This window comes from Aulostomus chinensis, chromosome 8 (genome assembly GCF_037954235.1).
Source record: "Aulostomus chinensis isolate RoL2024-O1b breed Wild chromosome 8, RoL_Achi_v1.0, whole genome shotgun sequence".
NCBI classification, from domain to species: Eukaryota; Metazoa; Chordata; class Actinopteri; order Syngnathiformes; family Aulostomidae; genus Aulostomus; species Aulostomus chinensis.
This window is the reverse complement of record NC_141327.1, coordinates 5,965,605-5,987,604: the sequence shown is the minus strand read 5'-3', so window position 1 is coordinate 5,987,604 and position 22,000 is coordinate 5,965,605. Positions and strand designations below refer to the sequence as shown.

Genomic DNA, 22,000 nt, shown 5'->3' with positions numbered 1-22,000 from the left:
TCCAATGGATGGCAACAGTTTTTCACATACAAAATGATGTTTGAAGGACTTGGATATGATGAGACTGCTCAGTGGTTCTGGGTTTAGCTCCACACGTTTGCATGTTGTGTGTTAGCCCTGTTTGGCATCCTTTCTCCACATTGAATCGAGATGCCCTCCATCAGGATCTCTCAGTAGGTAGTTAATGTATTAGTTCATCTCTTCATTGCCTTAGTGTTCCTATGTGTTACAAGTATATCACATACATTGTTTTGAGTTGATGTTCACTGGTCGTTTAATCGCTTTTCAAAACTTTCTATGTAGTCAGATGGCTGATTAGCTGGTTCTTTACATTGGTCCAGACCTGGGCTGAACAATTCCTTGCGGTAATATCAAAACATGGCACAACACCATACCATAATCAGTGAAGCCAAATCACATTTAGACATTTTTTGCAAATATTATTATTATTATTATTATTTAGCCTTTATCCTTAACCCAAAAAGTTTTTAAAAAAAAATTGTGATTCCGAGTTAATTGACAATCTTAAATATCACCTGCAAAAATCATGTAACCTTTTGTACATTTTTCATATGGTATAAAATGCAAAATGACCACTTCTAACTAAAATCATGAGTTGTATCACAATGCAAAAATCTGTCAACAAATAGAATTATTTAATAGGTATGTTTGATATTCAGTTATTGTTGTTTATTAGTTTATATTTGTTGTTTTTAATTATTTTTATTTAATATAATAAATATATATATATATATATATATATATATATATTTATATATATATTTAATATAATATAATAAGGGGCGGCTCTTCCCTTCAGGTTTAGCTGTTTTTTTTTTTGGGTGTTTGTTAGCGATAGTTCCTGCTAAATATGAGCCTCTTGTATGATTTTCACAATTAATCCTTAAGTTCAATATCATATTGCACCCATTAGCACATCCTTTAGAGATGCTACCAGCTGTATGCTAGCTGGCTGTAGACTATATAGAACATAAGCCACTGTAATGAGGTGTCAACCCAATTTCATCTTTTGCACTAACCAGTCTATTGTGTGCATGGAATGGTGCACATTCAGCAGGATGGGTTCATGACATACAACGTGCATGCAGGAAAAGGGCGAGGGGTGAGAGGTCAGGTGAGAATGAGTGCAGTTATGCAGTGTGACTGTGTGTGTAGACCCATGTATATGTACAGTCTTGTTCTGCTCAGTCTCACTTGCACACTGACCTTTAACTCAGTCAGGGGGAAAGATGAGGACACCTTAATTACCTTCACAATAACAGCAATCCTAACCTCCCTCGCCACGGGATGTCACTTATTCCACATCACGCACACAACACGTGCTGCATTCTCCAGTTCTACATATCACGAAGAGGCAATTTCCAACACTACTTGCGAAAGGTCACTCAGTGTTATTGCATTGAATGTGTACACTAACAGATGGTCACAGCCTCATATGCGTCTCATTGTCCAGTAAACTAAGTTTGTTTTCTTCATTTTCCAACATTTTAGCTTTTCTGTTGAGTCGTTTTCAGTGTGACTCAAAATATTCTGATAAACGGATACCCTTTTTCATTGTGACAGGTATGTTGAACTGATTTCAGGAGGACTGACACCAACAGTCTGCAGAAAAGAGTGGAGTCCAGAGGGGACACTGTAGACAGCTGACCTTTGGCTAATTGGAGACGAGAGGGGGGACAGAGGGCCTTGTGAAGTCCAAACACCATCTGTCCTAGAGTAAACATGATCAGGCTTCCATTCCTAAAGTGACACAGTGACAATACCGTTACTCGTCAGCTTGGGAACAGTAACATCAGTCGATGGCCAGTATCAGTGGCAGTCCTGAACCAGAAACACAGTGGCCCTTATTTATCAAAAGAGCGTAGAAACTGGCATACATCTGAGTGTAAAGACCATCATTCCACCGGACTTAGGTGTTATTTATTAAGCCGGTTCTACCTTGCTGATCTCAGCATACAAATGACCGGTCATTGATAAATGCAGTGGCTGAAAATAGTTGGCATTTAAATGTCATACACAAATACGTTCTGGTTTTGGAAAAGTCTCGCCCCTCGATTTTATGACATGAAGAAGTATAATCTGGCTGAGAAGAAAAACTACACTGGCCCGGAGATTGAATCCTTCACGTCATCAAATCAAATTTTATGTAAAATGACTGAAAAGTGAAATAAATGGAAGTCAGAACAATCAGTTTTGATAGAAATCACTGTATGTGGGCAAAAGGGTTGCTTTCATCAATTGAACTCTAGTGTATATTTTAATATGTTATTGAGTAGTGATGATTGTCATTGAAAAATTATTGGGTAGTACAGTGTGGCTGCGTGGAGGAGACTGAGAAGGACCACTATGCATATCAAAATATCTAGTATAGCAGTAGACGAGGATGAAGTTCACTGGTGTGTGTGTGTGTGTGTGTGTGTGTGTGTTTGTGGGTGTGTGTCAGGGCCTTCCACATACAGTAACCCATGGATCAGTGATTGTTCTATTTGTGCTGTGGTCTCTTGTGTATCAGGAGAATTACTTTTTAAAGTTTGTTGCTTTTACCTCTTCACCTCTGCTGTTCACACATTCATGCATGTTAGAGTCTTGAAAGTGATAATAATCAGTGATGATGGCAGTAAAATGATGGTCAGGTGATGATTTGTTTGTGGTTTGAATCGCTGGATTAGGTTTGGAAAATGTCAACTCTGTTCTTTGTAACTATAGTCGAGTTTTCCCTGATTGACACACTTTACCTTCACCAGAACAACAAAAAAGTGCGCTGGAGAACTCCCAGGACTAGGACTAGGACTGAATTTGTGTCCCATAAATCAGGCAGTGAGCTGAGCATTGAGATGTGTGTGTGGATAATGTTGTGTGTCTTCTCTCCCAGATGAAGACGGTGAGTGTCGCACTGGTGTTGTGTCTCAACGTGGGGGTGGACCCTCCTGATGTGGTCAAGACCTCCCCCTGTGCCAGACTGGAGTGCTGGATAGGTGAGTCCACACATATGGAGAGCTTTCTGAACAATCAGCATCAGCTGACACACCAAAGTAATTTTTTGGATTGAAGCCTCATTATGACAGTATGGCTTGTTTGAGCTTTGAGCTCTGTTGTCATCGATGTATACATATTCTTAGATTCATTGACGATGTTCTAAAAGATAATGCTGATTGGAAGTTTAAAAACAATCGGTGGAGGTTTGAGTCTCGAATTTTAAATTTTACTGTAAAATCTCTTCATGTGTAGGGCGGCATGGCTCAGAGATAGAGTGGCCGTTTAGCAAACGAAAGGTCGCTGGTTCGATCCTCACTTCCCCCAGGGTGACCTGTCCAGGGTGAACCCCACCTCTCGCCCAATGTCAGCTAACCCCCCACCCCGTGACCTTAATAGTTAAGCGGTACAGAAAATGGATAGATGGATGGATTCTTTTTGTCAGATGCCCATGAAATCATACCCGTTGTTTTGCTTTTATTCTGTGAACAGTTAATGTGGCATGAGGCAAGGGATGTTGCAGCAGTAGTACGTGGTGCACATCTTAACCACTCGGTCAGCCTTAAAACCTTGTCCAGCCAGCAGCAATTCCAGTGTGATTTTTTTCAGTGGCGCAAATAGTAAAAACTGGGCTTAGCTTGCTTAGCAGTTGACAAAAGTATATTTCCTCTTTGTATTATGGGAAGCATAATATAATTCCAAAACATAGCTCATGGTAGCATGTCAACATGCTTAATAAATTGCTAATCATAGTAAATACACTTGTTCAAATCAGCTAGCATTCTTGTGACATCTGTGTTTGGGTCAAATCACATGTAGCTTCAGGGAACCACTAGCTTGACCTTAAAATGTGTCATGAGTAAAAAGAACATGGATAGGATCAGAAGATTTCATGGGGTCACATAACTGAAATGAGAGTACAGTGTTTGTAGCTGGGACATAGCATAGTGCTAAAAGCCTTTAAATAATGTCTGTTAAAAAAAAAAAATAAGAGCACAAGAAAGACGAGCCTTGTTTTCACAAGAGCTGTGAAGACATGCTCAACTGTCAACTTTTACTTTGCAGCATTTAGGGATATTCTCAGTCTTTCCCATGGGAGTGCAGTTCACAAGGCCTTTGTCAAACTGGGATGAAGCCGTCTGCCCTGGCCACAACCACACAGCTTTAAACAGAACAAGAACAAAAGAACCAGCTTCATTGAATGGGAACCTCAAAGCCATTGTCTGGCTCCCCTGAGACACCCTGACTCTCAGGAGTGAGGAAAGCGCATTAAGAGGGGAACATGGTTCTCAAAGTTTCTAAAAGTTTCCCAGCGGCCTTTGAGGACACTGACACTGGGGTACCATGTCTGCACTTTAGTTTCCATGGTGTTTCGAAAAAATGCTCTTGGTTTATTGATTCTTTTTCAATTTTGCAACATAACAGGAAACTGCATAATAGTCTTCCTGCAGTACAGTATATAGCCACAGGCCTTAGTGTTACTTTTTTATTACCATCGTTTTTGTTTTTTTTTATTCAAAATTCAAATATTTTTCCATTACTACAAGTCCTTATGGGTTTGAAGTGGATTACAATAGCAGGAATATATTCCTCCTTAATACTCCAATAAAATGAACCAAATGGTGTTATTAGATGCATGCAAACAATCATTTAATGTTTTTGTTGTGCTGATTTGTACTGAAAAAGCCTTCGTTCATTGTACTGGTGTATGTTTCATTTGTGGAATGAGGCATATCATTGTCTCCTGCAATCTAGCCTGTATACTTTTCTCTGCCTAATGAGTGCAATTTGATCCGTCTGTTTTCTATATTCTGCTGTTCTTCGTTCCATATTGATTTGCTTTCATCAATATATCAATTTTCCAACCTCTGCTCCTGTTTTAATGAGAATATTTCCAAAACCTGACTTTCTAATCATGGCTGTGTCTTAATTTGAATTGATGGTAGCCCACTTGTTTTTACTGTATTTTACATTGGTGTGGTAAATGATATGATTATATTGGTTTTCTTGGCTCCAGATTGAGTGTGTGTGGTACAGCTAAGTGTGTTCCTGTTTGTTTGCCAGATCCTCTGTCAATGAGTCCGCAGAAAGCCCTGGAGACCATCGGGGCCAACCTGCAGAAGCAATACGAAAACTGGCAGCCCCGGGTGAGTAGGTTTACATGGACCAGCTTCCGTTCTTCTCCTCTATGTTCTCATTATGTATGAACCACATACCAGACTCTCATTCACACAACGGTGGGTTTGCACACACAGTTGCAGTTGAGGTACATCCCAGTAAACAACAAACTGGAAGGATTTGGTAGGTAATGTGTTGATGACAGTGTTCCCCCTTACAGCTGGCTGCACAAAGACTTTCTTCCAGTTCATCTGTTGGATCAAATACCAGAGAGTTTACAAGCAGCTTCGCTCTCAAAAAATTACCTGTAAATTCGGACTATTCGAGGGAACTATACAGTGCCAAAAAATCCTCCTTGTTTGTTCAGCACCCAACAGGATTAGGGCTTCAACTAAAGATTATTTTCAGCATTTATTATGTTACAGATTATTTTCTCATCATATAGATTTAGAATTTTCATCACAATGTCCCAGAGGCCAGAGTGACTCGTTAAAATTACTTCTTTTGTCCATTTAACAGTCCAAACACAAAGAATCTTCATTTAGTTTTATTACAAAAAAACCTGCAAATCACAGAAAAACTGCAATCCTTATATCTTAGAGTCTCAAACATTACAGTTTTGCATGAAAGTTACTTTATGACTTAAATGAAAAGACTTAAATGATTAATCATTTGCTCAAGTAGTCATTTTTATTTCAATCAACGAATCACTTGACCAATTGCAGCAGGGGTAGTTACTAAGATTCCTCTAATGATTTGCACTGTGACTTTTGGATCAGACCAGTGTGGGACTGATTAAGGCATCGAGTAGTCAGATTAGATTTCAGTTGGTCGAATGTCTTTACCTTTCATGTTAAACCTCGACCTCAGCCTTTTACTGATTGATTTAAATATCTTTGAAGCCAGTCTTATGTTTTTTTTCAAATATGTGTTAGAGGTTGTTTTATAGATTTTGGCAAGCTGCCTTGAGTGTCTCTCGGTTCTTTGCCAATTCTGTAGCCGAACTGATTGTTAAGGCACTTAATGAGCAGTCTGCTCTCAGAGAGCTGAAAGGGTTCATCATGACAACAGAGCCATTGATTCCAGACATATTTTCCTTTGGTATTTACTCTGAGGACACTAGATTCTATTCTCTTGATATGTTCAGGTGTAGAAATCCCCTTTTCTTGTTGCTGACTAAAAGCCATTTTAGAGACCTTTTAGCACATTTTCTTGTTAATTTGATATCGTATTTTAAGTGTGAGCTAAAAAATTGTTTCTCTTATTCTGAGCATTGAGACAAATGAGCATGAAAACATGTGTAGCTGTGGCGATGACAGTGTGTGTAAATCTGTGTTTATATTCAGTGATCATTTTAACATGTGTGACGGCGAGTGGGTTTCTGATATTTCTTTATGTCAGCTCTAGAGCACTTTCAGGATGCCAACAAAACACCCACTGGTAACGCTAATGATTCATGTGTTTTTGTAAATTCATCTGTTGCTATAGTGTGTGTGTTTGTGTGTGTGTGTGTGTACATGCATTACTAGCAGTACTGTCCCTCTGTAAGTCTGGCTCTGCACTTGTATGATTAGGTATTCTTTTGTTACATTTAACTGGGCCATCCTTCTTCCTTTTCCATGCAAGTTCAAATTGGTTCCAATCGACACTAAAGAATATGAACAAGATATCTTAAATAGTATGTTGCAGGGATGAGTAGAATCATCATGCTGATGTGATTGTATGGATTACATCTTTCAGCTTAGCTAGTTTAGTATAGCAGACAGTGGAAGTTTGAGGCTGGAATTCTGCTGTGATGTTCAGAAACACGAGAATGGTTCATCCTACCTGGTATCAACAAGTCAGTGATGTGGGAGTTGTTTTCTTGGTGCACTTTAGGCCCCTTTTGTAGCAATGAGAGATCAATTCCTGACATCATATCTTCTTTCATTGGCTACTCTCAGTTTGCTGGATTTAAATCCCTCCACAGTCCCCTAAACTCAATCCCGTTCATACACACACACACACACACACACACACACACACACACACACACACACACACACACACACACACACATATGTATGTGTGTGTGTGTGTGTATATATATATGTATGTGTGTGTGTGTGTGTATATATATATATATATGTGTGTGTGTGTGTGTATATATATATATATATATGTGTGTGTGTGTATATATATATACATACATACATATAGGTATATGTGTATATATAATGTATATTTATATGTGTGTGTATGTACACACATATGTGTGTGTATATACATACACACATATATACACACATATATATGTGTGTGTGTGTATATATAATTATGTGTGTGTATATGTATATGTATGTATATATATAATTATGTATATATAATTATATATATAATTATGTATATATATAATTATGTATATATATATATATATATATATATATATAATTATGTGTGTGTGTGTGTGTGTGTGTGTGTATGTGTGTGTACTCTGCTATGACATCAAAATGGTTGCAGCAAAAACAGCCTCTAGAGTAGCTTTTGGATGTGGTGGAATTATAGCATCTTCAAGATTGTGCTACGTGTTTGATTAAATTACATTCCAGTCGCAGATTTCCTAAATTTGGGCTTGTCAGGCTTTAAATGGACATAGCAGTTCCTACTCTGTTCTGGGACAGTGTAGACGCTAAAGTAGTGACCCCTAATCCAAGCAAGACTCAACTCTCAAAGGTTATTACAATTCTAGAATGCATCAGTGATTCAAGGTGACAAAGTGCAGAGTGGTTTTAGCTGGTGTCAGATCCACATTTTGATTACTTCTGTGCTTCTTTCTATGTTTCATACACGCCCTGAGGGGAAGGATGAAAAAATAAGCAAACACTTGAAATTTGATCCAGGCTGTTGAGCCGGGTTACATTTGCAGCTGTCCGATTTGAATTGCATTTCAAACCACCAGAAAATATGTTATAAATCCGGCCAGAGAGGTTTGGATTGTTTCCTTTCATGTGAGACTTTTTAACCAAATTTCTGTTTGTTTTTAGGCATGGGGTGGAAAACTAAAAAAATAAAAATAAAAGATGGGGAATCAGTGGGATATTAAGGGGGTGAGGTCATGAGTCCATGCTGTCAACACTGTGAGATTGATTGAAGGTGAACTTGTTAGTGTTACACATGGTAGGTGGGCAAGGTTGCTGAGAAACATCACAATAGACAACCGATTGTTGCTGGAAGTCGCATAAAACTTATCTTGGTAATTAAAAGAAGAAAGTAACAGTGTGGCTGCTTGGTAAGATGGTAAATAAGAGATGAGGAGCTGAAGCAATGTAGGCTCAGGACCCAGGAGGTCAGCAGCCAATGGTGGTAGGAGTACAGGAGGAGGTGTGGGAGAGTGTGAAATCTGTTCAGTATTCGCTGCTCTGCAGCAGCTCACAGTTCTCCTTACATAAACTGTTGACAAAGCAATCAATTACACCGGGACTGTTAACCCATGATGAGATGTCATGTGCCAAATTTATCAAGAGTCTATGAACATTAGACCTTAGAGCAAATGTAATACCCCTTTTTTTCCACTCTTGTTGCCAATGGTGTCAGCGTGTAGAAGCAGTGTTCTTAACACATGAGCTGCCCAGAGAGTTGAGCTGTGCCAACCTGCTGTCACGGATCCACTTCTCCGTTTGTTTTTGTGCTCTTACATTAACCCTCGTGGCCAGAAAACGGTGAGAGAAAATAGCAAACAATCTTGCCTGCTGCCCACTCACTCTCTCTCTCAGCCAACACTACCACCCACGTATCTACAACATCTTCTTCTGACCTTTCGTCATTTGCATTTTTTACTCCACATCAAAGTAACACTCCTTCCTTCTCCTCTCAATGTTTGTACCAATTTTCAATGTATGTGTGTTTGTTTTGTGCTTGTGGATGTGTGTGTGTGTGGTGTGCACACTTTGTGAGGACCAGTTTAAGTTTTAAATTATCTAACTTTACAAGCACAGTTAAAGTCAAAGTATCGTTAGAGCTTGATTAGGTTATTTACTTGGATGGCTGTTGTCCCAGTGTATAAGAACAGATAAGAATCCATTTGTTCATTCGAGCGTGTCTGCCTCCATAACGCTTGGTGGCCCCCTATGTCTGCTTACAATCAGACTTACACCTTTTTACTCAAATACAAAAGCAGTCAACCAGCAGCAAGCAGCATGCCTATCAACCTGAATTCAAACACTATTAAAGAAAAACTGACAAGTCCTTAAGCTGAGAGAACATAAAGTTAATTTTCTTGTTTTCGTCATGGCTTTGCTTAAGATCATGATCCCTCTCCTGCCTGCTGTTAGACTTTGGGGGTGTGAGCACCACAACGGGGCTTACAGAATGTGCGCAACATTTGTAATACCATGTATAATGTGTGGAGTGAGGACATTTTGACATATTGAGACATTTGCAGTCACTTGTCATGAGAGCTCTCACAGTATATGCAGATTATCCAACATTCTTGTCTGCTGCCTCTGAGATGAGACTATACTTGAACTCTGTCGTCCGTGGGAGTTCGTGCTTGGTTTATGTCACAGCACACCATTTTAAAGTTGTAATACAAATGTTGATTGATGGTCAGTTTATGAATTTATCAACAGGCGATCTCTTCATTATTCCTGACTTTTAATATTCTTAGAACAAGTTTTTCTCCATTCTGTATGTGTTCCTTTCAAAAGCATCTTTCATTGTAACTGCATTCATTCATATCGAGGCAGGAGTTACAATGTCAGCATATTCATTTCAAAACAACACATAGGCACTTGCAGGTAAATACTTGTGTTACTTTCATTTAATGCAGGCAAAAAAAAAAATCCATGCCTCTCTGCTAGACCTCATTAGTTGGTGTCAGACAGTATCTGCTGTCAATGCCAATGAAAGACATGCAAAAAGTAAATTGAAAGCTGTTCTTGAACTTGTTGGAGTGTCATCTTGAGCTGTCACAGATTTTTTTTTTTTTTAGCCTAACAGAATCAGTGTCAGTGCTGCTGGCACTGAGTAGAGGAAGTTTGAACACATAAAAAGAAGGTTAATATTTTTGCCGAAGTATTGTTTTGGGTTTTTTTGGGGGGGGGGGGACAGGTGCCCGCCGATGACGGAGCTAGGAGGTACTCGTTGGAACACACAATGGTGTGTTGTGTGAATATTCTGTTTTTCACACTGTTTCATGTAAAGCATTTTGAGCTGCATTCTCTGTGTGAAAGGTGCTATGTAAGTAAACATCATAGGGTCATAAAACATCATTTGGAGACATTTCAAACATTCTTTATCACAAACCAAGGATAAAAAGGCTGTAACTTTATTTTTATTTATTCAAAGTTTTACATGTGTCTTATTTTTATTTTAGCATGATTTGCTTCATCAGTCTTTGGGCATATGTGGATACACAGCAACATGTCTTGAATTAAATATTTCACCGGCACTAGGTTTTATAGACCTTTGACGGTGTCACAAGACAAATAATGACGAGTGGATTAACTGTTGAGCCTTGGTGGTGAGTAGCATAATAAACTTGTTTATTTGATTTGACAATCATTATCTGATAAATGTCTCTCCTTCACCTGCAGTGTTCCGGCATGTATCTTTAAGTCGTGTCTTACATCAATTTGTTGCAGAGGATCTCAGCTTTCTAAAGATGTGTAGCATAATGAATTAATTATAGGCTTAGTTTGGTGCACTTTCCAAATATCTGTGCTAGATGAGGTTTTATTGGTGGATTTTAACTGTCGCTCAGATAGTTTTGAGCTTTTTCAGAAGGTTATTATATACCTATGGGCTGCGCTTTCATTTGGTGTGACTGCCATTTGTAGCTAGGCCTGTCACAATAACAAATTTTGCTGGACAATTAATTGTCCCAGAAATTATTGTGATAAACCATAGTATTGTCTTAGGGTTAGAATAAGGGAGGAGACATTAACCCCTCCATCTCCCTCGGGAGGAGGGAGGGGAGCATCTGGGTACTCGGAGGTGGGGGGGGGGGGGGGGGGCTGGTTGGATGCTGGTTGGATGCTGGTTGTGTTCTGAGTAAGATGGGAGGGGGGAGCCGGCGGTATGGTGACCTTCGCCCAAGCAAGGGAGGGGGGTAGTAAACCATGTACTGCCTTCCGGTTGCTCGCTTGGTCAAGAACCTCGGAGTGAAGGGGAAACTCACGCAAAGGGGTTTCATGGTAGGGGACCTGATTCCTTCCATTCCCAAGACTAACGGGTAAGGCAAAAGTGGACGAGGTCCGCGGTGAGCTTCGGAGGAAGGGTGAGGAGGCCGTGATCGAGAGAAGGCGAAGACCCTTTTACCATAAATGCAATATAATGCCTCTCTCAGGTTAAGTGGTTCACCCTGGTCATTCGGTTTGAATCCAAAGTGCTCCCACACTGCAGCTGTCGCATTTGGCTTTGAAACTAAGTCCATCTCTCTCTTTCTCCAACTCTCATCTAGCATTTTCTCTGGCGATACTCCTCTCGCAGCACTAGGTCCCGCCTTCCCACACACAGACCATGCGGCTGACACCAGTGTTTTCTCCTCCTCGTTACGCTAAGGAAGCGAGAGGGGTCACCGATACACCAGAGTAAACCCCCTCGTCAACCAGTCTCATTGGAAGAGAGAGAGACACGAGGAAAACAAACAAGCATGCAAATGGAAATTATTCTGGCCAGAAAAACTATCAAGCTCATTTTTATCCATCGTGTGACTGATTGATTTATTGCATATCACAATAGGCCTATTTGTAACATGAAAACCCAGACTATATAAAACTGACATCTGTTTCATACAGGTACATCAAGAAATTAGTCATTGTGATACATCAATAGGCTAGCACTTTCTCTTTGAGTTCCAATCTCCACATCTATCCTCTGCTCTCCTATTCCCTTTCAAGCTTCACTTGCTGGCTTTCATTTTCCCTCAGCATGTTACCTCTTCTGTGCTTCGCTCTCTGTCCTCCGTTACATGTTTTGGAATCCAGTTTGAAATTCTCCAGTTAGATTTGTTAGAAGTTAGGGAGATGAAAAGTGGTGCACTTGTCTTGTCAAATTGCCTTTTCAAAGCCACACTGAATGGCATGCTTGCTGAACATATGTTAGAGCTGCCAAATAGGTTTAAGGTGTGTCTACATAATTGTCTTCACCTTTGGTTTGTGCTCCCTGTTTGTTTGTTTGGTCTATTCCTCAGTGTTTTGTCCTTGCCTTCATCATGCCAGAAACACCAAGAAGCATGTTTTCGTGTTGGTTAGTTACATTGAGATAGCTCATCAGGTATTCATTAATACATGTACAAACATCACACACCTGCAGGCCTACTTTGAACAAGTTTAAACACATGGAATAAAACTGACTGTTACCACTAAAAATGACCAAAAAAATACTTTTTGGGGATCAATAAAATATTGTCTTGTCTTAATTTATCTTACTCAAGTCTATCATTGACATAATGCACAAATGAATATTCTCAAACATTAAGTATGACAAGTTTTGACATTCATAATGATCAGGACATTTCTAGCCCCCGGTTTTGGAAACCTGTTCTTTTTTTGCTATGGCAAGCAAAATTTTTGTAGCAAAAAATGTCGGTGACAGAGATCTTAAGACTACATAAATGTGGGGCTGAATGGTATCACTGGAAAGATTTCACCAGCTGAGACTACCAGCAGGGTCTTGTTTTAATTGAAGGACAGGTAATTAATGTTAATTAATGTAATGAAAGAAGATATGATGTCAGGAATTGATCTCTCATTGCTACAAAAGGGGCCTAAAGTGCACCAAGAAAACAACTCCCACATCACTGACTTGTTGATACCAGGTAGGATGAACCATTCTCGTGTTTCTGAACATCACAGCAGAATTCCAGCCTCAAACTTCCACTGTCTGTTGATTTAATGTTGTTGAATGTGAATGTGCCAGGGTAAAGCAAAAGCATAGCACACGAATAAAAACTTGCCTTGGCAGTAATAGAGTTGCATTTTCACACAGAAACAAAGAAACAAAGACTTGAATTGGCAATGGAGTATAATGTCGTGATGTGATTATACTGCATGGAGGAATGATGATGATGTCACCTCTGTGAATTTCAAAGGTCTATCACATCTTTAGTGTTGCCAGTGTTGGATTTTTCAAGGCTATTATCTTTCGCCAAGAAGTTGCTGAGGCTATGAAATAAATGGCAGATATTGGTTTGAGTACATCAGATGGAAGAATCATGTGAGGATAATTACAGAAACTCGAAAACATGTGAGGACGACAATGTGAGTGCAGACTGAGATGCTGTTGCATCGAGCGTGTGTTGAGGCAGTACGAGTAGGAGTAAGGAAATGTGACAAACGTGGCACACACTTACTAAAGAATGCAAAAGCTTGGGATAAGAAAGACTTAACATGAGATGTTGAGATGGATTCTGTTCCCATGTGAATTCTTTTCACACCAATTCTTTGGACTGTTTTTTTTCTTCTTTTGAGGCCTCAAAATAGACGACTCATTTAGCGTATATGTAAACAGCAGAATGGGAAGTGGCAGAATGAATAACGTGCTGCAGAAACTGTCTTAATGATATCCCCTCGCCTAAACTCGTGCTCAGTCCAGCTGGAGCCATAGAGAAAACCATTAGCCTGTTGTAAGACTTATGGGCATCCAACCAATACATCTATAAACAACATGCTTAAGAGGAAGGCTACAGGTCACAGCTGCCTTGTCCTTGTGGGACAATGCGCATTGATCACTGCTGCTTATCACCTTAAATATAACGCTGAAGAGATGGGAGACCCAGAGGCCTCTTATGTTGACTTTGAAGGGATGCAGAATAGTTATTGTGGAAGTATTTGGAGTGGGATCAAGATAGAAGTTGTGGGTTATTGCCAGTGGAGACCCCAGTGAGCAGAGCAATAATGTGTTTTGATTAGACATGAAAGGTAATCTTATCCTTTTTTTTCAAGTGGTATGTGCCTATGTTGGTTGTGAGACATGCTGAACAGTGGTTGAAGAGAAGGAGGCATTAAGCTCCAGGAATGACGGATCGGTTTCAGTTGTTCCCTTCTCATATATCGAGTCTTTATACAGGCAATTTGATTTAATGGTTTTCCCGGATTTTTTATTACCAGTACATCACTTGCTGGGATTTTGCTCTGCATAGACATGCTTTGTGCAATGCCTTCTTTCAATGATGCAATGCTTCAGCTCAAAACTGTTGAGAACACGTGCTGGTTCAGTTAGTAGAACCAAAGTTGAGACAATTGTGAATGGCACCGATTCAAGAACCTGCGGCAAAGAACTGAAATATGTGAACATTGGACAAATGAGTAACGCACTATCATCAAGACAAACTGTCCCTTCTCTCTAGTTGACCAAATGCATCAAGAGATAATAGTACCGACCATAGGCATCATAAGTTTTTTTCCTCCAAATTGTACCTTGAATTTCATTTATTAACTCTTACTTTAAACACTTTACCAAGGCTGTGGAGACACACTCCTAAAAAGTTTATACAGTCTGACTTGTGTTATATACAGTCTGACTTGTGTTAAACTTAATTACCACAACAGTGTAATGTCAATGCCTTTGTGAACACATGTAGTCCACCAATCATAAGTGACACAAGGTCATGTTAATTGAGTGCTGTGGGCAGTGTCAACTGTGGTCAAAACTTACCGTAGCTGGTCTCTCTGTAGAAGAGTATATCTGTCTTAGCTGTCCCTTGTGTCCAGTGATGACGCTTGTTCCCAGGGGGATGAGTTGAGGGTGTTACAGCACCACTGTTGGTGCCACTTCAGGTGGCTTTGTAGGGCAATTTGTTTGCCATGCACTAGGGTTGGGCAAGCCACTCTATTCTTGTCCAATTGTGTTTAATGGAGATCACCAATTTATGATCCAATTATGTGGAGGGTGGGAGGAGTCATGTCACTGATGGGCAGCAAGTAAGATGGAAGCCAGATATTTGGGTAGCCCTCTTATGTGGTTCAAAACATCTGATTGTTCTCTGTTGTTGGCTGCTGTGATATGCAGTATGTGTTCAGTCGCCTTGACACAAGTATCCTGCAAAGCTGATCTAGTGAGTACCAGAGGTCAAAGATGGGTGGCATTTAGTATGTAGTGCTTCAGTAGGTCTTAGCTGTCCTCCTTAAAGTGCCTCTTTTATCCACCTCTTTGGCATTGCTTTGTCGCCAATAAAAATTGAAGATGGTACCATATATGATTGCCTGCAAGTTAAGTCCCCCACAGTGGCTACAGCTAATGTTGTGAGCACAACCTCCCTAAAATTAAGATGTTTGACCTTGTTTTCCATAAGTGAATACATTTCTGTCATCATAGAGAAAATAAAGTACCAAAACAGTTCCCTCGGGTACCTGTAATGAAATTCATGGTCAGATTTTGATATATCAACAGATCAGCCCATTTCTCCTGCAGACTTCTCAGTGAAAATTTCAAAGACATATGTTTCATGTCATTCTTGTAGTCCTCTTTAAAAAGTTGTGATTTTACTGCAGCAGTGGGTGACAGTCTACCTGATGAGACCTGACTGTGAGGGTCTCATCTGTCCAGTGGGCCTCAGGCAATAGAGCTCTCAACAGGTCGGGCTGGCCCAACAACCTGATGAGAGCCGTGGGTTCAGTTCAAAAAGATATGCAAGTTGGTCGGGTCAGGCGTCAGGCTGCCTGTTTCCCCCCCAAAAAAAATCACCAGTTAAGAAATTTGGGCCAGGTTCGGGCTGATAATTCATGTTGATGTGTCGGGTTGGGTAGGGTTTGGGCTTTAAAATCTGCGGGCCGGGTTGGGTTGTAATTTTCAGGCTTCCAGTAGTGTGGTGTCAGTGCTGGCCTCCTGAAAGCAGCAGTGACCTTCAGGTGCAGACAGACCCTACTGCCCTGCTGCTGGCATCCGCACTGGAACTTTCCTCTGAATTTGTAAGGAAATTAAAAGGTCAGGTCAAAAAATTTGTGTTAGATTTAAAAACATGGGTATTTGGCTAAAAGTCACATGGAAAGTTGCACATGTTTAGCTTGAGAATCCCTGCCGTGGCTGCTACTGGTTAGTGTGAAAGGAATTCTGGGATGGATTGACCAAATTGATGGACAGCCTTTGCACACAGGTTGTGACGCATGTGGCTGTCAAATGCAGCCGTAATTGGGACACACTTCATGGGACAGAGCCATAATAAGAATCTTATGTCTCTATCTTGGTTGTTTTCGTGCAATTACTTGTTTATTTGATTCAAATGTCACCAGCAAATACAATGACCATACATGTGTTCCAAGCCACATTGTGTCTGAATGAACTTGCTCTTTGCTTTACTGTCGTGTTCACAGTGACTCACCTCTAGCCTGCGCTTGTCAAGCTGCTGTGCGGCGAGTGTGTGACTATTATTATTACATCCTGAGTGTATGTGCCAGTTTGTTAAGGACCTTATTATGTATGAGTGCGTGTGCTGTCACGAGCCTTCTGGAGAGGATGCAGAGCAGGAGGGGACAGCGCAGGAGGCCAGGATGTGACTCAGCGGACAGAGATTAATGATATATCTCCTTCCCTTTTTTTAATTGCGTGATATGTCAGATTTTATTCCTGTGGTTGCATGTGCACACCAATCTCTCCTGATGCGCCAGTTGAACGTAGGGCAATGGTGCAAATTGCGGGTGTATCTCACCAGCAAGGGAATGAATTTAAGCTGTGGTGGAGGAGGATAGTGTTCATGTGATGCCCATCCCGAAACACATTTTTCGTCTTCCTATCCACATTGCTGCCTACCACCCTGCCTTTTCTTTAATCTAATCACCCAGAGCCAAAAGTACAAATGATCCGGCTCTGGTCAGTCAGTCATAGCAGTTACAGTATGTGAAATTCAAGTTCAAGTATCTCTTAAAACTGTCCTGAACTTTCAAAATATTCAAAGAAAATTCAGATATGGCATTGCTTCATTTGAAGAATGGAAATGCATCCATAATATACATTTTTAGAATGAAAGTGAAACTAAATTTACTGTGTCCTCAACAATAAATGCACATTATTCCCCCCTGTTGGTCAGAACTGAATTCTTTCAGAATGTCCCAACATTCATATTTTTACCATGAACAGCAGGCATACTGAACCATGTGGCTATGGTGAGGCATTTCCTGATTCTCCACATATTAACCATAGAATCAGCGGTCACATGTGGATAAGGGCATGTCATGTAGCTGGAGATCCCCTTTCAAATCGTCATGTTGTAAAGAGGAAGCCTCAGGTTTACAACAGTTTGCTAGCGGTTTTTGAAATGTCTCTCAAGAACAAGAGCTTCGCCAAGGTTTTGTAGTACATTTCAAAGGCATTTCAAATGCCGTAACTGTACTGTCTGTCCTTTTTTATTAACGACGCTTTTCTTCCAGCTTGATCATCAGCTATCCTTGATCTTTTTTTTTTTTTTGGAATTATTGGAAAAAAAGTAGTAGCAAGTCACACTTGCAGTCCCAAAGTACTCAACAGCAAATGCCTTCAGTGGTATTTATTCATGAGGGGCATTACAGCAATCATTGCTTAAATCCTCTTGATTCACGCACATCCTTCGAGGAAATTTTGCAACAACAAAACTTCACCCTGCTGTGAATACAAGTGCAAATTGTGTCTTTTTTAAATTGTATTATTGGAAATTATGTCATTGGAAAATAATTCCACTGGACCTCTCCTTGTCTTTTCACTGATAGACAGTTCTTTTACCTCTACTTTTTGTGATAGCCACAGACGTGTCGCCCACACCACCATCTTCTTGCGGCATTACATGGCATAGTTCAATCGCGACAATCCGGTTGATGGTACCACACCTAACCTAACGCTCATTCTTTTTTCGTTACATATCAACTGTTCTTTTAATTTTGCTTGACAATTAAATGGAAACTCAGTTCATGACTGTCATCTTGTTTCATATCTGAACAATCCAAACTTTGAGTAAGACTCGTGACTCTCATAGACTGACTTTTAGGCAACTCATAAAGGCCGTGTTTCCATTGCTTCACTTCTAGGACCATTTAGTACATCATTAACATTAAGGCTACTTTGCAACTGTCAAGTGCTTTTTTTTAGATGTACTGGCTATGGTGAAATAATAGTGAATGAACAATGATATTCAATCATTACTCAGAACATATGGAGTGTACAATGCAACATATTGTCTAATATAATTTTGTTGCTTTTGGAACAGAACCCAGAAGTTTTGGCTAACTTTAGCTCCTGGTGATTTGTTAGCTTTTATAGATGGTTGCAGTATATCAAGGTATACTGTGATATCAGCAGTGATAGTTGTCCTCACATGTTTATTAAAAAACAACGCAGATGCACTCTTGTCCTCCAACATCCATTAGAAAAATGGTCTCAACTTTCAAATATAAAGGGCCTGTTTGAAAAAAATTGTTGGCATTAATGGTAATAGTAATAATGATAATTGATATGATGATAATGTCATAATGCCTTAAATGGTCGGTTACATTACAAACAGAAGCTCGGCTGCCTGTCATTTTTGGCAGATTGCCAGCTGCAGTAGCTCATCCCCTGTGAGTACAGTAGTATTTTCACTCAAACCTGTGTATGAACAAGGCCTCCCCCCTTTTTTGGTGTGACAGGGGCTTTAGGCATGAAATATGACACTAAAAGGTTTGCTGCCGCCTGTGAGCAATTTAAATGAAAAGGTTTTTTTTTGTATATTCCCTTGATGGTGAAATGAGTGTAGCTCACTTCCTGTCTTCTGTCTGCCTGTGCTCTGCAACACTGACAATGAATATCACGATAGTTATTGGCCTTTGAATAATGTGTCCTTTGCATCACACCCTCCTGGAGACCACGCTTTTTTGGGCGGAGAAAATGGTCTCCTTTGCCACAGCACAACAATATGCTCCCGTTGCCAACTAAACATTGCTGATGGAGATTAATGTCCTTTCTGCAGTTGCAGTGACATACAAGTGTGTGTGCCACAGATGTAATTCATTTTTAAAGTTCCCCCAGAGTGCACTGTGTGTACACAGCTGTGGAGGTTGGGGTGTTAGTCACAGATCTCCTTTTCTCCTTTTATTTTGTAGTAGCTGTAGCCTTGAATAGAGTGACTAATGAGTTCTTGGTAATGGGCTGATGCAGATGCTGTTAAAATAATGCATGTCTGTGTTCTTTTAACGTTGTTTGTCAGTGTAATAATTAGAAAAATAAAAAGTATTTGTGTAAAGTCCCCCCCCCCCCCCCCCCAATTATGCACTCAGCATTGCAAAATCAGTCCTCATGGCCCTTCTCTCATTGGTGCCCAAAGTCTATATGTCATGAGATACAGCACACGGCAACGTTCACCTCAGATTCTCTCGACCCACTGTTAGTGACCTTACACCGACCCCAATATCCAAATTATAATTGGTTTAAAAGCCTGTGCCAAATTAAAATCCTCTATATAACACCTAATTTGGAATAGAAATGCTCAAATGGACTGAAATTTCCTACTCTTACAGAATGATAAACCCTCTTAAATCAACAAAATAAATATTGTGCCATGCAACTGATCAAACTAATGCATTCTGTATACTGCGCATGTCCTCTGTCTTGGCGTACACGTGTGGTGATGTTTATCTGCAAAGCTGGCAGCCCCCATGCTCAAGCAGTAGGCTGCTCGGAACTTGTTTTTATTCCACATCAGAAGAGACTGAAATGTTGTTGGACCACTAGACAGAAGGAAAGTAAGAAATACTGATCTGGGATAGAAACTACTGAAAAGTAGCTGCTGTGTACTTCAAAACCTGATACCATAACAAGTCGACCAGACCTTGATAACTTATCAATTTATGACATAAAGGATGGCCAAATGGTGGTTTAAGGACAAATGGTGGGATTGGGAGACCCCTGCTTCTAAGATTGGATTTTAGAACAGTAAAAATAAATGATTAAAGATATGTGCAACAGATATAGTGAATTTTTAGATACTTTCTATATTTATTGTGCATTTTGTGTTGTAATGACTACGTAAAGGTACTCAGAAAGCTATTTCTTAAATAATTAATTGTAAGCCTTACATTGTAGTTAACATTGGAAATCCTGTTACGTTTATCTTTCAAAAGGACATCAGTAATTTGTGTAAGCTTAGTTCAGCTGCTATCAGTCTGACAGATGAAGACTGAGACAGGAGGATAACAGCAACAACCGCGCTGAATTAAATACAGATTTCTATCTTGAGCCGATGACCCCCGCAAAACAGAATACACTATAAAAAAAATTGTTTGGTGATTGTAAGCAACAGACTTTATTATCTCATATCCTATTGAAGCAGTTGATCTTCAATGGGATCAACAAACACACACACACAAATATGTATGTGTGTGTATATATATGTGTATGTGTATATATGGGGGCGGCATGGCTCAGGGGTAGAGTGGCCGTCTCGCAATCGAAGGGTCGCTGGTTCGATCCTCGACCCCGGTGACCATGTCAAAGTGTCCTTGAGAAAGATACTGGACCCATAATTGCTCCTGATGAGTAGGTTGGTACCTTGCGTGGCAGCCTCCACCATCAGTGTGTGAGTGAATGGGTGAATGAGATGACACTGTAAAGCGCTTTGAGTTTTGCTAAGGTAGCTATATAAAATTAAGTCCATTTACCATATGTATGTGTATATATGTGTATGTGTGTCTATATATGGACACACACGCTTGTGTGTTTGTATGTATATAATCAAACATAAAGTATATATGTAAAAGTATTGTGCCTTTACGTATATATTTTCTCTTATATTCTTTAAATATATATATGTATATATACATATATATGTATATACATATACGTATATATATGTATATATGTATATATACATATATATGTGTATATATACATACATATACATACATACATATATATATATATATTTATTTATGTTTTACCCTAGATGATGAGGAACCATATATGGTAACTTGATTGATCTTCATTTTCAGTATAACAATTGAATATTTATTCAAATGACTCAAAAGTAAAAATAACACAAAAAAAAATCTTGTAATTTCCTGCAGTGAAACTCTGGGGTTGAAAATACGATTTTCCCAGTATTTTAATGAGCGCCTGATCAAGGTTTAACTATATTTTCCTTGAGGTAACTAATCGAACACCCATCTGAAACTTGTTGAAGGTAATGACATGTCTGCTTATGTCATGCTGATATTCATCCACCAACGCATTTTTCACCCAGCTGGAAACACTCCTTTGAAATCACCCAGCTGGGAACATTTGAGAGCTTTTTTAAGGTGAGGCATTTTTACAGCTGAGAGGCTTTGATTGCTGTAATATGGAGTATCCTCAGAGGTAAAAATGTTAGCACGATGTAGAGTACCTCTTTGCTCTGCACTGAGGTTCAAAGGTGTCTCATCCAACTTGATTTACCGTACTTAACCACAGTATTGTCTTGTTCACATAGGCTTCACTGTCGAACAGCTTTTCTATTGGTATAGCAGCGAAGCTGAATATAATCTGCTCTCCTCATTTCAGATAACCTCTGAAATACAATCAGCAAGACTAAGCACAATAAAACTTCAGGCTTTTGTATTTTTGTTTGATTGTCCTGAGTGTTGGCAATTTACATGAAATGAGGGCATATTTATTTTGGAGAGTCTACTTTATTAACAAACTGGTGATGACAGCAAGATCATAAAACCAGCAGCACCTGTAGATATGGTATCTTGGAAAAAGTTACAGTTGGAAAAAACAGGTTTTGAGTTCTGTTATTGCTGCAGGACACTTCTTGGGTCACTGGGGATGCTTTTGAGGGCAGATGAGCACAAAGTTCTTGTAGAAGGTAATTTAGAGATGAGCAAGACTTTGTAGTGGTACAAGTTAGTTAAAAAAAGATTGTCAAGGTCTGTGTCTAGTTGGGGTGTTACAAATTTCACATCGCAAAATAAAAAATGATGAAACAAAATTC

General features: G+C 39.6%; 1 protein-coding gene across 3 annotated transcripts in view; it reads left to right on the top strand.

Moving 5' to 3' along the window:
- Positions 1-22,000, top strand: part of rptor (regulatory associated protein of MTOR, complex 1) — a 197,484-nt gene that overhangs the window by 14,249 nt on the left and 161,235 nt on the right. For all 3 annotated transcript variants that reach the window (XM_086210614.1, XM_086210613.1, XM_086210612.1), the window contains exons 3-4: positions 2,894-2,996; positions 5,059-5,141. In XM_086210614.1, coding sequence (XP_086066740.1) covers positions 2,894-2,996; positions 5,059-5,141 — 186 coding nt within the window. The remainder of the gene's footprint in view (positions 1-2,893; positions 2,997-5,058; positions 5,142-22,000) is intronic.